This window comes from Penicillium psychrofluorescens (genome assembly GCF_964197705.1).
Source record: "Penicillium psychrofluorescens genome assembly, chromosome: 1".
Lineage (NCBI taxonomy): Eukaryota > Fungi > Ascomycota > Eurotiomycetes > Eurotiales > Aspergillaceae > Penicillium > Penicillium psychrofluorescens.
Genome location: NC_133439.1, coordinates 2,369,313 through 2,385,601, shown reverse-complemented (window position 1 = coordinate 2,385,601; position 16,289 = coordinate 2,369,313). Strand labels below are relative to the sequence as shown.

General features: G+C 50.3%; 6 protein-coding genes across 6 annotated transcripts; 4 read left to right on the top strand and 2 right to left on the bottom strand.

Moving 5' to 3' along the window:
• Nucleotides 1-104: 104 nt before the first annotated feature.
• Nucleotides 105-2,211, top strand: PFLUO_LOCUS885 (Actin-like protein arp9 (SWI/SNF complex component arp9); the record flags this gene model as incomplete). Its single annotated transcript, XM_073786677.1, has 3 exons — nt 105-134; nt 191-1,592; nt 1,643-2,211. 3 exons carry the CDS (start codon nt 105-107, stop codon nt 2,209-2,211), a joined length of 2,001 nt encoding a protein of 666 aa, XP_073634980.1.
• A 440-nt stretch (nt 2,212-2,651) lies between these two features.
• On the top strand, nt 2,652-3,780 carry PFLUO_LOCUS884 (uncharacterized protein; the record flags this gene model as incomplete). Its single annotated transcript, XM_073786666.1, has 4 exons — nt 2,652-2,743; nt 2,795-2,807; nt 2,859-3,062; nt 3,115-3,780. 4 exons carry the CDS (start codon nt 2,652-2,654, stop codon nt 3,778-3,780), a joined length of 975 nt encoding a protein of 324 aa, XP_073634979.1.
• An 827-nt stretch (nt 3,781-4,607) lies between these two features.
• PFLUO_LOCUS883 (mitochondrial) lies at nt 4,608-8,257 on the top strand (the record flags this gene model as incomplete). The annotated part of the gene is made up of 10 exons (XM_073786654.1): nt 4,608-4,649; nt 4,700-4,903; nt 4,954-5,082; nt 5,138-5,271; nt 5,324-5,590; nt 5,638-6,005; nt 6,098-6,384; nt 6,998-7,139; nt 7,201-7,586; nt 7,637-8,257. 10 exons carry the CDS (start codon nt 4,608-4,610, stop codon nt 8,255-8,257), a joined length of 2,580 nt encoding a protein of 859 aa, XP_073634978.1.
• Nucleotides 8,258-9,736: 1,479 nt separating this feature from the next.
• On the bottom strand, nt 9,737-10,544 carry PFLUO_LOCUS882 (uncharacterized protein; the record flags this gene model as incomplete). Its single annotated transcript, XM_073786643.1, has 2 exons — nt 9,737-10,343; nt 10,402-10,544. The coding sequence occupies 2 exons, from the start codon at nt 10,542-10,544 to the stop codon at nt 9,737-9,739; spliced, it is 750 nt and encodes a 249-aa protein (XP_073634977.1).
• Nucleotides 10,545-13,350: 2,806 nt separating this feature from the next.
• Nucleotides 13,351-14,139, top strand: PFLUO_LOCUS881 (uncharacterized protein; the record flags this gene model as incomplete). Its single annotated transcript, XM_073786632.1, has 1 exon — nt 13,351-14,139. One exon carries the CDS (start codon nt 13,351-13,353, stop codon nt 14,137-14,139), a length of 789 nt encoding a protein of 262 aa, XP_073634976.1.
• A 501-nt stretch (nt 14,140-14,640) lies between these two features.
• On the bottom strand, nt 14,641-16,067 carry PFLUO_LOCUS880 (uncharacterized protein; the record flags this gene model as incomplete). Its single annotated transcript, XM_073786621.1, has 2 exons — nt 14,641-15,908; nt 15,959-16,067. 2 exons carry the CDS (start codon nt 16,065-16,067, stop codon nt 14,641-14,643), a joined length of 1,377 nt encoding a protein of 458 aa, XP_073634975.1.
• Between the last annotated feature and the right edge of the window lie 222 nt (nt 16,068-16,289).

Sequence of the window (16,289 nt, the reverse complement as noted above, 5' to 3'; positions counted from 1 at the left end):
AACTGGTCCAGGATGAGTAACTCCATTCACCGCCCAGCCTCCCACCCCCCCAATTTCAATGTCCAACGGAGCTTTTGCGCCCTTCCCATCTTCCCGCCTCAAGGATGCCGCCCTTCAAGGATGAGCATATTCTGGTGCGTGTAGATTATTCACTTGTCCTTTCCTCAAACATTGCTGACCCTCTCTCTAGTTAATTGCGCCAGGTTCTCAGACGACCCTGGCGCAGCTGGGTCTACCCGAAACATTCACGCCCGCGCGATTCCGTTTCCCCACGCGCATGTTCCCTGCTGCGGAGAAGGGTGAATACGAGCCATATCGGATCCGTGAGAGGCGCCAGGAGGCCAAGATCAGCAATGGCACCGACAGGCTGAAGGAAGATGTGGAGATGAAAGACGCCGAGCCTGCTGCGCAAGAGGGCACGGCAAATGGCGAGACGACCGACAAGCCCGCGACCACCGAAGGGGCGGAGCAGAGCGAAGGCGCTGTTGAGATTGAAAACAAAGAAGAGCCCAAGACCGTCGAAGAGATCCTCTATGAGGAGGACGTGACGTCCGATCAAGGCGCCATTTATCCCATTGAGAATGGGCGCATCGTCGACTGGCCCTGTTTCTTTGCGCATTTGACACATATTTATAATACCCTGAGCCCGCCTTTCCATACCCCGATCATGCTCATCGCTCAACCCGTCTGGTCTGCCCGGGATCGCGAGGCCATCACCCAATTCGTCTTTGAGAAATTCAAGGCCCCTGCCTTCAGTCTTATGGACTCCGCGCTCGCCGTTTGCTATGGCTACGGCACTTCGACTGCAACTATCATCGATGTTGGAAAGGGCAAGGTGGACGTGACTGCCGTAACGGATTTTGCAGTCAACGAACACGGAAGAGGAATCGCGCTGGAAGGTTGTGGAGGAGATGCTATGACCGACCGACTCGTGGAGCTGCTTGGTTCCAAGGGTTTCACAAGGGAGATGTGCGAGCAGCTCAAACGAAGCAACATCACCGAGATTCTCCCTCCGGGAACCCCGATCCCTGGCGATGCAGCTACTGCTCGACAGGGCGCCAACCCAGCTGCAGCCGCGTCGACAGGAGCAGATGGCACAACTAATTCCGTTCCTCGGGGCCCTGGGGACGGCACTCAAGCTGGGACGGAAGATAATAATGCGGAGGATGATGAAGGCGTGTTAGATGTCGCGGCCATTGTCAGTGGTAATACCACCGAGTATCTTGCCAACATGGAAAAAGAGAAGGCCACAAACAAGAAGGGCGCGGTGGAGCCGAAGCAAGCTCGCTTGCCCAATTCCAAGAAGGAAAAGGCGTCCTTCCAGTTTGAAGAGTTTGTCCCGTTGGAGGGAGACGATGCCGTGGTCAATGGTTCCCGACGCTATATTCGGCATTCGAGGGAAGTTGAAGTGAGCGTCGAGCGCTTCCTGACTGCAACGCCTCGGCAGCAGTCTGAAGACCGTTTGACGAGCGGCGTTCTAGAGGACATTGCAACCCAGATCCACCACACCATTCTGGCCGTCCCCGACGCCACAAAACGGAGCGAGCTGTGGGACTCCCTGGTTATTGTCGGAAACGGCAGCAAAGTCAGAGGTTTGTTTGCCTTATGTGCTTCTTATGATGTCGGCTAATATTGGAAACAGGCTTCACCCAGGCTTTGCTCGGTGTCATTACCCAAAAGTTCATGCTCTCCCCATCTGGCACGATCTTCACATCTGAAATCCCCTCGACCTTCACTACCCCCATGCCCACCGGTGGAACGAATACACCGGCTCCGATGGGCCAACCGGGGCCCATGTATCACCCTGCCGCGCATGGTGTCAATCCGCTCCTGGTAGCAGCCACTCACAACAATCCGGGGATGCCCCAGATGACCCCGGGCACCCCATCGATGGACCTATCACATCACCGCTCGTCCGGCCACTCCCAGACTCCAAACTCTGTCAAGACCCTTAAGCTTCCCGAGTATTTTCCCGACTTTAAGGACCAGGGCAACAGCAACGCCCCTGGCGCCAGCGGCAATGCGGGCGGCGCAGCCGGCGGACCGGGAGCATCCCAGGGTGGTCGTGGCATGGAGGAGGCCGTGTTTCTTGGGGCTCAGATGGCCGCCAAAGTCTTCTTTGTCCTCGACCAGGGTCTCAGCAAAGGCTACATGAGTCGTGTGGAGTACAATGAGAATGGACCGTCGGCAATCCACGAATTCGTCCTGTGACGTGTTGGCCACGTCTCTTCTATGATTCAACGCACAAACTGAGTGGTTACTGTTCATCTCTTGGAAAAAGGCGAAGTTGGTTTATGCGTGAAAGAGCTTGCTTTTTGTTGTTGTTTTGTACTGTATGCTATGGATGCCCTCTCTAGAAAAGCACAGTAGTTTGTGTCGGTAGGCAGGATCCGGGGAGTTTGGTCAAATGTCTTCGCAATTATTTCCAATATCAGAACCTATATGAATTCCAATTCCATCCCACTGCTTCGCATTAGCTAACTATTGTGTCTGAAGCATGAGTCCGAGCAGTGACCAGAGCACGTGACTATGCTGACATGATCCATTTGATCTCTCCGCCTAACTGTCGATCTTGAACTCATTCCCGAACCCTTCCACTCTTCAACGCCACATCCTCTTTCACTTCAATCAAGCTAAAGTACTCTGTCAAAATGCCCCGCGCTGAGATAGGAAGTACAAAAGATCTGGGCAATAAGATCAAATCCAAGGGATTAGGTCGACTACGCTGGTACTGCCAAGCCTGGTGAGTCTCTCATGCTATCGCTCCTCCCGGGTCTAGCTAACACCCCTCCAGTGAACGTCAAATGGTCAGCTTCTCTCGCTAAATTTTGTCGTCCATCTAGCTAACACCCCTCTAGAGAGATGAGAATGGCTTCAAGTGTCACGTTCAAAGCGAAAGTCACGTCAGACAAATGCTGCTTATCGGCGAGAACTCTGGAAAAGCAATCCGGGAGTTTTCAAACGAGTTCAAAAAGAACTTCATCGACTTGCTGAGGACGACCCACGGGGAAAAACAGGTCCACATAAACCATTTCTACCAACAAGTCATTGCAGAAAAAACAGTCAGTTTTTCCGGTCTATATTGAGTGCCATAGGCTAACTTTTTCTTTCTAGCACGTGCACATGAACAGTACCGAGTGGAAGTCACTATCCCAGTTTGCCGCGCACCTCGGGAGAGAGGGAATTTGTCGCGTCGAGGAGACAGAGAAAGGACTATTCGTATCATGGATCGATAACAGCCCCGAGACTATGCGGAAGCGCGAAGCAATCATGAAAAAGGAGCGACAGGATAAAGGTGATGAAGAGAGGGAACAGAAGTTGATCCAGGAGCAAATTGAACGGGCTCAGCGCAATGCGGAGAAGATCGAAGAAGACGATCCGGAAGCGAAATTATTGCAGCGCAAGGAAGGAGAGAAAGTGAAGTTGAATATTGGGTTTGGATCTAAACCAGCCACCGAAAAGCTCCCATCGCCACCGACGACGAATTCCCCCGAGTCCAAGGATGATACCGAAGCGGATATGCCCAGCACCGATCCTCCTGCGCCTCCTTCCCAGGCTCCTGCGAAGCTATCGCTGTCATTTGGTGCTCAGAAGCCGAAAAATGTTTTTGCTTCATCGAAGAAGAATCCATTGGCAGGGAAGAAAGGGTCTCTTCTGGCTGCTCCCAAGAAGATGTCGGAGCAGGAGAGAATTATGAAGGCCGAGATGGAGGCCATGGAGCGGAAACGGCCTCGTCCGGATTCTAAATTTACCAACACCAAGCGGCCAAAGATCTCGTGAGGATAATCGGCCTCACGAATATAATCTTCTCCCCCCACCAACTCTCCGCAGTGAGCTCGGGCCGCGAGCGAGCGATCTCAACCAGAATTGTCTTTCAACCAGCGTGTCTGGTTTGGCGACCCAGTCTGCTTCGTTCCGAAAGGTATAGAGGATCCGAAAGTGACATGTTCTCGAGCCCTAAGTGTTACTATTCCTTTTGGCTTGATTTTTTTCTACCTGCTAGGAACTGGATAGATACATCACGCATATTTTTGCAATGAGACCGTAGTAGTTGCATTTCTCACTACGCATGCATATTATTAGGGAGGTAGCTCGAAATGATTACTTGTACTTCCAAGATCCATGTGCCCTAGTCCAAAAAGAAGAGTCCGATGGAGTACACCGTTTGGTGGCTGCGAGATGACATCACCTAACCCAGACAATATTTCACTCCCTCCCACTTCCCTCTTCCCTTGTCTTCTCGGATTGTTTTGGTACAGTGTGTTCCTTTTATTTTCTGCTCATGTCGAAATTCAGACACTTGCCTCGAGCGGCATCAGGGCCTTTGAAATGTCCCTACAAGGTGAGCTAACAAGATGTTTCTTGTTCACTGAGCGCGCGGGGCACAGTGTGTGCGAGCAAGCAGCTGTATACTGAGCTTATCCCAGGGTTCTGCGCTCCTCGAAAACACTCAGTTCAACAAAGGTTCTGCCTTTCCCACTAAAGAGCGAGATGCATTTAAACTACATGGACTACTCCCGCCAAATATCCAGACTCTGGATGAGCAGGTTCGGCGCGCATACGAGCAATACAGCAGCCGGCCCGACGAATTATCAAAAAATACATTCATGGCGAGCATGAAGGCTCAGAATGAAGTACTTTACTACAAGGTGAGCTTGTCTGATCTATTTCAGATACATATGATTAACTGGCAGTTTAGCTTTTGCAAACTCATCTCAAAGAGATGTTCAGTGTGATTTATACACCGACTGAAGGTGAAGCTATTCAAAATTACTCGCGACTGTTTCGAAAGCCGGAGGGATGCTTTTTGAACATCAAGGATCAGGATCGGATTGAGGAAAACTTGGCCCAATTCGAGAGGACGGAGGATGTTGACTATATTGTGGTCAGCGATGGAGAAGAGGTAACTGTCGCATCTCAAGTTATACAGATCATGCTCACTATCAATCGCAGATCCTGGGCATTGGAGATCAGGGTATCGGGGCCATTCTCATCTCGGTCGCCAAGCTAGTGCTTACAACCATCTGCGCTGGAGTTCATCCTTCTCGACAGCTTCCAGTGGTGCTGGATTGCGGAACCGATGTGAGACACATTCCTTATAGTACTATTATTAGCAGCCCGGTTGATAATATCATAGAACGAAGAGCTTCTGAATGATGACTTATACTTAGGGCTCCGACAACGCAGGGTCCGGGGCCCGGAGTACGACGAGTTCGTTGACAAATTTGTGAAGGCTGCCCGGCAGCGTTTTCCTAAGGCGCTGATTCATTTGTACGTCGAACACCACGTCAACTTCGCTTAAGAATATGTCTAATGATATCAGCGAGGATTTCGGGCTGCAGAACGCAAAGAGAATCCTTGACAAGTTTCAAACACAGATTCCGTGCTTCAACGATGACATTCAAGGCACTGGATGCGTCACGCTTGCAGCCATGATGGCGGGACTATACGTTAGCAAGGTCAAGATGGAAGATGTCCGTGTCGTGATCTTTGGTGCCGGCACAGCGGGCACTGGAATCGCGGACCAAATCTCTGACACCATTGCAACAAAGACTCATAAGTCTAAGACGGATGCTTCCAACCAGATATGGTAAGCAGTATTTCGAGCCTTTGGTGGTTGGCACTGACCATATCTAGGTGCATTGATAAACCAGGACTGCTCGTCAAATCGCTTGGAGACAGGCTAACCCCAGCCCAGCAGTCATTTGCACGCGATAACAGTGAGTGGCCTGAAGGTCAAGGGCTTGATCTTCTGTCAGTGGTGAAGCATGTCAAGCCCCATGTGCTTATTGGAACGTCCACGAAGCCGAAAGCATTCACAAAGGAGATCATCCAAGAAATGGCTAAGCATGTAGAACGTCCAATTGTGTTTCCGCTGAGCAATCCAACACGGCTACATGAGGCAAAACCCGAAGACATCTATGAGTGGACCGAAGGTCGAGCTCTGGTCGCCACAGGCAGTCCATTCCCTCCGGTGGAATACCAGGGCGTGAAACATGAAATCGGTAAGGGCCTCCAGTCTTTTAGAAAACGCCTTCTAATTCGATTATTCCTTTTCTTGCGATAGCGGAGTGCAACAACTCCACCTGCTTTCCAGGAATTGGTCTTGGAGCTGTTTTGTCACGGTGCCGCCTATTATCCAAAAAGATGCTTGTGGCAGCTGTGGAGGCACTGAAGGCAACATCACCCGCTCTTCAAGATTCCAATCGACCGCTGTTGCCCGACGTTGAGGATGTGCGCGAGATCAGTGTCGACATCGCCGCGGCTGTGATCAAGTGCGCCGTGGACGAGGGGCTTGCCCAAGAGGAAGGAATTCCAACAAACGATGCAGATTTGAAGGAATGGATTCGGGTCCAAATGTGGGATGCTGCGTATCGGCCTCTGGTGAGAGCATAAGAAACTGTCGAGGTGGTTGGCATTCATGAAGTCGGAGTGCTTCAACAGCCATGTATGGAGGAATTTACATTTTAATAATGCGGTCAGATTTCGTATCTTGAACAGCTGCAACCCCCTTTATACTAACTAGTTAGTGCAAGTACATTTCAAGCCTATCCACTATTCTTTGATCGGACACTCGGTCTCTCATCGGCCCTTAAGCTCGGAGTCACCAAAAGCCGACTCCCCACGTCGATCATGCTACTTGCGTTGTGCCGTTGTGCCAATCACGTCCGCGCTATTTGTACCTTGTGTTGTGCAAAAAGTGGGTCACGGACTAATCGGTATTCGGAAAAGAGCGAGCGGGGGAAATGACAATGCTGCGGCCTCTCGTCCCTGCAGAGAATTCAAGTATAAGAGGATGGTCTTCCACGATTCATTCGAGTGATTCGTCCAAACACAGAGGCTTAAGTGAAACACGATGATCGAGTCAACAATTGCAGCAGTGGTTTACAACCCTTCAGTAGCCCTGTACGGGGTGCTGGGACTAATCATTCTAGTATGTCAGACCTTTGCGAGGTTCATCTGGACCTATTATTTGCTAACTTGGATTCAATTTTAGAGATTTTTGTTCCAAGGAATCACAAATCCTCTTGCGAGTGTACCAGGTCCAGAAATCTCGAAGTGGACGGACGCGGCCTATTGGTATTACTGGCTCCGCGGCGAGATCCTGCCCTATATTCATTCACTTCACGAACAGTATGGTGGGTGGCCATCGAATCTGAAAATGGGAAGCAGTTCGCTGATATTACTTGTCTCCTTTAGGCCCTATAGTTCGCATCAACACATTCCAGGTCGACATCAACGATCTTCATAGCGCGAAAGAAATCCACAAAACCCACAGCCCGTTTGTGAAGGGAAATTTGTATCGTAGGTTCATTGTGAACAACATTGAGAACATCTTCTCCACGGCCAATCGGCAATTCCATGCTAGTCGTCGTCGGTTGCTGGCATCGGCAATGTCGGATTCGTCGCTAACGCGCCATGAACCTTTGGTCCATATGCGAGCCAGTATGGCTGTTGATGGGATCACGAGAGAACTCAAGACAAGGGGTGCTTCCGATGTTTTCAAATGGTGGTTATTCTTTGCGACTGATGTCATCGGCGAGCTGACCTTTGGAGAGTCGTTCCAAATGCTAGAGGCGGGCGAGGTGGGGCAATTAAAGAAATTTGACTGTATCAGTTACTGACGTTTTCTTAGAAAAACCAATATTCTATGGATCTAGAACAGATTTCGGCCATCCAGCCCTTCCGGGTAGTCTTCCCTAATCTGATCAAGATAGGACGCTATCTGCCTATCCCATTTTTCAACAAAGTTGCTGCATGCGGAAAGAGATTCGCAATGTATCCTAGGAAGTGTATTGAGCGATATAAACAGATTCTCGCCGAGAATCCGGAAAATCCAAAGCTTACACTGTTTACAAAGGTTTTTGATGCTGAAAAGAGTGGTATGACCGAGACAGATATCCAGAATGAAGCCCAGGGTTACATTATCGCTGGTAGTGATACCACCGCAGTTTCTCTCACCTATCTCACTTACGCCGTCTGTCGTGATACCCGCATTCGAGACAAACTTGTGGCTGAGCTGGGCAAACTCCCAGAAGGGTATACGGACAAGGATCTCCGAAATCTTCCATACCTCAACCATGTTATTGACGAAACGTTGCGCTTATACTCTGCTGCTCATGGTGCGTTGCCAAGAGTTGTCCCACCAGAAGGTGCTCAATTCAATGGATACTATATAAGTGGTGGATTGACAGTGTCGACCAGTGCTTACTGTCTTCATCGTGTGGCTGGGGTTTACCCTGATCCAGAGAGGTAGGCTGCTGCACCCCCTGTCAAATCTACTAGTCTAAGTTTACTAATTGAAAAAAACTGCAGCTTTAAACCTGAAAGATGGACAAACACTACAAAAGCAATGAAGGAATCATGGATGCCATTTGGGGGTGGATCACGTAGTTAGCCATCCATACTGCCCGAGAAAGGATCCTACAGATTGCTAACATTTGTGTCAGTTTGCATCGGCATGCACCTTGCTCGAATGGAACTACGCCTGGCCACGACCCTGTTTTTTCGTGCCTTCCCTCAAGCCTACATTTCCACAAAAGAAGGAATGAGGGAAGATGACATGCACATGAAAGCCTCCTTCTTGATGGGCCCGCAAGGTCACCGTTGCCTTATTGAGATATAATTCTAGTTCTGGGTAGTTATTAAACCGTACTGCGAATTCTGAGGAGGTTTAGCAATGAAACAGACTATCAAGCTGTTTGAATTCACCCGGGAGATGACCATCATTGGTTCCTCTTGTTAACTAAGCTAATAAGTCAAGTCCGCAGGAGTGACTAATTACTTACGGCAAGGAGAGGAGAATCGACGCCTCCTGGCTGAGGAAGCATTCGTGGAGCTTTTAGAGCGTTCCGGTGGTCTCCTTGCGATTTAGAAAATGACCTGCCAGTTCTGATCCATCTTAAAGATCCTGTCCAGAGCCGCTGCGTCTTGGGCAATCTCGCTGCTCTGGAGTGAAAAGAGAGCGGGAAAGCGAGATAAGTAGTCGACGTCAAAACCACGCAATTCCGTTCATACTTTAGCCACTGAAATACAGCATAAAGCCTTGAGAATTTCGTTGACGTTTGACGGTTTCAGCTATACTGAGGTTCTACATTGAATGTGCATTTATCATGTATTCCACAAATGACAATGATCAGCTGGAACGCCAAAGTTCCACTAGCATAACACAGGTATATCGGTCTCAGTTACACGCCTATCTCGACCTAAAAACGAGGCTATTGACGTGGTACTCCGATAATCACACAATGATTGGCCATAGACCCACGCGATTTCTCGGCCATGAAACAACAAGTCGAAAAATTCCTGGGCCACTCCAAACATCTGACGGCCTTGTCGATTGTCTACAGTTCAAATTCCTCGACTCAGGCCCTCTTGGGAACTGCAACATCTCCTTCCTGGGATCTAGATTGGGCTGAATTTTATGCCAATAAAATATGCCGATCCATCCCGTATTGTCTCTAGGAGGGATGCAAATATGGGGAGCAGAGATGCTGCTCTTCCCAGTGTCCAAGGCTGCTCACTTCTTCTTTCTCATGGACTGCAGGAGGAATTTTCGTGGTGCCAAAAGGTACTTGATGCTCTACAGAGTCTCGTCTTGGGGTTGGCTCAATTCCTCAAATATTTGACCAGACTCAGTTTGCCTAACAACGGTGGTCAAATTATTGAGTTATCTAGAGTGTTTATACAACTCTGTTTATAACTAGATACTTCCATCTTTAATACTGTTCAATATCTAACACAGGCTTCCATCACTGCAGGACTGATCACACTTGTAAGTGCCAATCCAGTTATCAGACCCGTACACATCCAATCCCATCAACCACCCATTCAGAACCTGATGCAAGTAATCCAAGTTCTGGGGCTCACCATTGGCCTGGCCTTCCGACGAACAAGGGTAGTCTTGAGTAAGACCCTTGTTGCCATTCAGCCCACTGCCCGCCGTGAACCAGCCGTTATACGAGCCAAAGGCCTGAATGGCATTCCCACCAGCTGCGTCGATCTGCGATCTGAGATATTTTGTACCCGCATCCACGTTATCCTGAGTCGAGTTGGTGCATTTGTGGTGGGGATAGTTGGCGCAAGAGACCTGCATGAGACCTGGGGTCGGCCCACCAGCATGCGCGTTGCATGAAGATTCCTGCATAGCAATCACGGCCAAGATGACAGGGTCAACATTGTATTTGAGTCCTGCGCTCTGGAAGAACTTATTGTATCGTACACACCGCGCCCCAGTACCGTTATAAAAGTCCTGGAGCGAGATATGATAGATGTCTTCCAGAGTCATGAAGGGAGGGTTCCAGCCATCGCCCTTGATTCCAGTATTCAGCCAATCCTCGGATCTGGAGACTGGATTAGCGTCGGAGTTTCACGTTCTTTGCTTTAAAATGTTGTTCATACCCATTGGGACCCGTGCTTTCCGTCACGTCGGTGGTTGCGCCTTGGGCTTTAGGGTTTATTCCTACACCAGGGTTGGCAGATTGGGCACTGGACATGGCTGCAAGGGCCATGGCAACGATAATACCAACTTTGAGGACGACCATTTCGGAAGTTAGTGGAGAATGATTTCTGATTCAAAAATGTGAGTTGAGGTTACGGCCTGGGCTTGTGAGCCTTTAAATCTACTCGCATGGTTAATCTTGCTAGTCAAATAATAATAAAAAGTAAGCTAATAGCTCAACCTTGTTGTTTCTTCAGACGAGTTTCTACATCTAGTAACTGCCGGCCTGCAACAAAGTGTGAGGGGCGAAGAACGCGGAGATCCATTTTCTCAAATAGGAAGCGATCTAACTTGGACTTTCCCAGTCAGGTACGGCGATCTTGTTACAGCCAGAGCCCCTGTTACAGCAGGACCAACCCAAGATATTTTCATTGGCCCAGTTAATCATGGCGTTGTTCATTTTGCAACCTTGACCGGGAAACAGCTCCAATAGATGACGGTTGAGGGCCTCCGATTGGCGATTTGATGCAAGTCGAAGCTACTAGTGTTGGGGCCAGAAGTTAGAGGAATTATGTCTGTCGATCAAATCTCTCCGATTAGAATAGTAAAGAAGAGGCGAGTCTTGGGGCAAGATGCTTCTAAGAGATTATTTTTGCCGAGTAATTCATCTGGGAAGGTGGAGCTGATGCATTTTTTTCTTCTTCTTGGCGGGTGGCAAAGGTCACTGACCACACCGGTGTTGGCCACACAACGACGTCAGGGACGGGTAATAGTGCCAAATATGACAAAACAAATAACCAAAACTGATATACTCTATATGCAGGCTTTCTGAAATATCAGAACCTCGTCTTGGTAGTGTCTTTGTAATGGCAACAACTCACAGTGCCGTCAGATGGAGGGAGAGGTCGTTTACAGGCTGGCCAGAAAAGAGCCAAAAAGGAAGTTTGTACTGATGTTGTTTCGAGTAGGGAGTTAAAGTCACTCACTTTCGAACTTGCTAAGCTGATAAGAAGTAGAATACGTATCAGCAATTGAGAATCAAAAAGCGGAATTGGACACTTAGGTTTGCTGTGTATAGTAGCCGTTCGTTGACAGTGGATATCCACGGCCGAAAGGAAATCGCGCTGCGGGAAAGCTTTTCGTTTTTTAATTCGTTCAACATTTCAATATCTTCATTCTAATAATTTGTCTGTCTTGTGTTTTCTTGTCAACAATAGCAGAAAATAAGTCGAATGAATAATATTCATCGATATCGATTGAGTTTTCAAATACTGCTCATATGTTGAGGGGTCCAATAATCGTGATGCCTCAGCGCAAAACATGTGCAAAGTTGCTCCCACCACAGGATTTGATTTCTAGAATATCTCCATCTGCGCCTGGACTACAGTCGCCAACGCCTCAGTGGGACCACGCGGAGGCCAAGTCTACGATGCAAACCCCACCGAGGGAAATCAAAGCCGTTGACAAGACAAGGGCTGTCGGGGAGCTTCTAATAAATCGAGAAGACCGCTGATAATGTGTGCCACCCACAGACAGGGTTACACCAGCCCACTACTGGGTGGGCTACCTATCTTGGTATCCACGGCCTTTGTCTAGACCTTTGTAGCACGCTAGCGATACTTTATTCTTCTTGCCGAGCTGTTACTATGTAAACGTCGCCAAGCGCTATGGCCACGACACCGGTCCAAGCACAATCAAACTGTCCATGGATCCTGTGTCTGTACTGATTCGTCGAGAGGCGACTTTGCCCTGCCAAGAAACAGAATTGTATTCTGGTTGGTGGCATTGACGACACCTTCCCACTTTTCTCTGCGAAGAGGCCAATGACATTGCTTTCCCGACCGGGCCCTGGACCGCCTCTAGGTCAACCATGGAACGAGGGTCAATTTCCACCAGTTTCTCATTATGGCACCTTTTTTTGTGTGTTTTCTTTCGTGTGAGTGTGTGTTTGCTTTGGGTGTGAACTCCAGTCACAGTACAATGAATGCCGGGGAGCACAGTCCGGGAAGAAATTCAATCCAGACTCGGATGCTCAGCAGCCATGAAAGCCGAGAAAGTCTGAGTCTTGGGTTTTTTTAATGAATAAAAACTGATTCTATCGCGGCCGCCATGCCAAGCAGGACCCCACTGCAGTGTTTTCTTTAACCAAAATTCGAGTTTCGGTCATACACCGCGGCCACCAAACGATTGCGTTGTAAACGGGCACTTAGGGTTTGTTTCAGCCCAGTCGTCGACCCAGCCTCCAACGTCACAAAGCCCCAGTTTGGCGGCCAATGGTCGAGTGGTGCCGAACTGAAATACTTTTCAGTGGGATCTTGGATCCATCCAGTCCCTCTGGGCCATCGCCAGGCCCACCCGATGACAGGGGGGCGCCGCCAACGATGAACTGCCCATCTAGAATTGCATTTCGCTCACCCAGGGCCAATCACGCCTGCCGCCGTTTTTATTCTCGCGGCAATCCTTGGGACAATTGCCTCCCCTGATGGAGCCTCCAATGGCACATCTACAGCCACGCTGCCAACCGCGGCGTCGGCCCTTCTGGACCCAAGGGCGTCCCCGTCTGCTTCTGGAGCTGACGTTGCTGTTCCTCTCTGTCCGCCGCTCCTGATCCAAGGATGGAATTTCCAGGTACCAGGCACCATGGAAAGCGACTGAGTCATAACCTTTTGTCCCCGTCAGCGAGGCAATGGTGGCGGGCCGGCAGATTTTGTTCTCCCAGGCCACGAGGTATTTATATCTTCGATCGGTCTGCCTTTGTGTTCTTTTGTTCAACCACACTCTCTTCGACAACAAGTCAGTCACTCTTTACAGTCGTTTTTTCAATTCTTTCAGGACAGTCTTTCTTTTAGGGCTTCACCCATTCACTCTCTTCTACTACACACTCACTTCCGAGTCAATTCTTTTCCAAAATGCAATTCTCCAAGTCTCTCCTGCTGCTGACAGCCCTCACCACCGGTACCCTCGCTGCTCCCAAGGGCTTCGAGCGCCGCCAGGCCAGCTCTACTGCCTCTGCCGCGCCGTCTTCCTCATCTTCTGCTGCCGGTGGCTCGTGGTCCTCGACTCCCTCGAGCGGTCAGTACTCCACGTCGGGCTTCGGCAGCCAGACTAGCGATTCTGGCAGTGGCGTGAGCTACGCCGGTAACGTCGGCAATCCCTACGGCAGCAACATCATCCAGGTGTCCGAGTCGGACGCCAGCCAGTACCAGTACGTTGCTCAGTTCAACGGTCCTAGCTCTGGCTCCTGGACCGTCGCCATCTGGAACAAGATCGGCCCCGACGGCCAGATGGACGGCTGGTTCGGCCACGCGGTGCAGACCTTCACCATCTCCTCTGGCGAGACCACGTACGTTGCCTTCGATTCCGACTCCCAGGGTGGCTGGGCTGCCGCCTCCGGCTCCATCCCCACTGACTCCAATGGTGGCTACGCCTCCACCTGGGGTGAGTTCGACTTCGGCTCTTCTGGCAACAGTGGCTGGTCTGGCTTCGACGTCTCTGCCATCGCTGCCCAGAATGCCGGCCTCGAGGTCCAGGGCATGCAGATCTGCGACGTCCTCTCCAACACCTGCTCCTCCATGACCGAGAACGCTGGCTCCGTCGACAACGCCTACACCACTGCCCAGACTGATGTCGGTGGCATCGGTGGCAACATCTCTGGCGGTGCTGTCCGTCTCGCTGTCGCCCTCGACTACAGCGGTTAAGCGGTCTACTTTCTGTTTAACATGAAAAATTTTACACTGTGGATGCGTGATCCCAGCTGGTATGGATTTTGTTTCGGTTTGAATATATATCCTTGAGACTAGGCTGGTCCTTTCGCGGGTCGATTCTCATTTCTTGCATCTCGATTTTTACATATACCAATGTCGTTCGCTTTTCAGAGAAACTATAGTCTCTTTTTCCTTGGGAATCTTGTCTCGAAATAGATTCAGGCTACTTGAATAGACTTGCATTATCCAGACTTTCAAATGTGGCGCTCCATGACCGCATCACTTACGCAATTCTTACGATAGAGGCATTGCACTTCAGATAGTTCCAAAGTTACCTACATGGGCATGGATCTGAGGTGATAATGAGGTAAGCTAGAATGCTTCAATTCCAAGAGTTATCTCGGCATTTATCATAATGTTCAGTTGCCAAATTCGTTAAAGACGGGCTCCTATCAGCTGATAACAAATAGACACTTCCTTTGTGAAGGGGGCATATTACTTCTGCCGTGGGCTGACCAACCCATAAAAATCCAGAGGCTTGATGCTGAACGCACCGTTGGAGTGCAAATCGTACTTCGGATCCGCCAGCTCGAAGGAAACTTCCTTAAGAATACTGGCAAGGGTGAAGAACGACCACCGCCACGCCCAGAGTTTGCCGATACACTCGCGCTTGCCATTACCGAATCCCTTCTTCGCTCCCGCAGGAAGCTTCTCCCACTTCTCGCCGAGAACACGCTCAGGCTTGAACGCTTCGGGGTCTTCGAAAACGGCTGGGTCGCGGTTCACGGAGTTGAGGACGGCAATCATAGTCTGGTCATGAGGTATCTGGTACTCACCACCCGCTAGGAGTATGGGGCTCTTGTCCTTTGAGGGAATCGGCTCGACGTTGAAGCCGGGTGCTGTAGCGGATAGACGGATCGACTCACGCAGGATGGCTTCGACATAGTTGAGCTTCTCGAGGTGAGCCAGGTCGATCTTGTTGTTCGGTCCAACCACCGCATCGATTTCCTCGCAGGCCTTGGTGACGCAGGACGGGTTCTGCATGAGATAATACAGAGCGTATGATACGAGGTTCGGTGCCGTCGCGGCACCGATGAAAACGCTGATGATCTCATCGATCACCTGTGAGTCCTCGAGCTTCTTTCCGCTCTCGGGATCCGTGCCATTCAGTAGTGCATTCAGCATGTACTTGCGTGTAGTCTCCGGGTTTTCTTTCCCGATTTTCACAACCTCGGCCGCGAAACTGCGCATGGTCTTTGTGTCCTTCTCAAAGCGGCGCTGGTACACCAGCCAGTTTAGGAGCTTGGGCCGAGTAGGCCGCTTCATCGCCTCCATGGTGGCACCATCCATGGCCTTGAGCAGGGGAGGTTCTTGGCCTTCCATGACATGGATTCGCTGGCCGAAGAAACACTGCATGCAGGACGCCATGAGCATTCGGTCCAAGTCGTTTGTGAGCAAAACCTTCTTCTTGTTCCCCGAGGACCACTTCTTCGTCAAGTCCGAAATCACAACTGCCATGTCGTTGAACAGATCGTCAGTCGCGGACTGGGTGAGGTGCGGCATCATGATCCGATGTGCGATGCCCCAACTCTTTTCATCCTCGTAAGCGGTGAACAGACTGTCGTGTACGGCGTATCGGATTTCCACCACGGGTCCGGTCACGCACTTGCGGAACCGCTTCTGGTCGCAGATTTCTTCGAGAAGCGCCACGCTACCGACAAAGACGATTTGCGTGCCCAGGGCATTGATTTTGAAGATGGAGCCTGTCCCCGATCAATCGATTGAGCCAAAGATGGTATAATTTGCCACTTACCATATTGCTTGGCCAACTTGTTCAGCGAATTCCACGTCTCATTGGGGTTGACATCAAACACATTACCCAGAAGTGGGACACCGGGCGGTTGTGGGATTTCACTGGGCATAATGTGCAAATAGAAGACTGTTTTCGCTCTAGAATACAGACAGAGAGAGCAAAGACAAACCGGCCGAGGTAAACTGTAGGTAGCCAGGGAGGGGGGCAGGCGGGCCAGCTTAAAATGCCGGCAGCTTTTCACCGATCTTCAGCTGGCAGGTTGACCCGATCGGCCACAGATCGTGACAGCCCCGTTGATTGGGGGACGAGCGGATCTGGCGCTCGGCTGGGC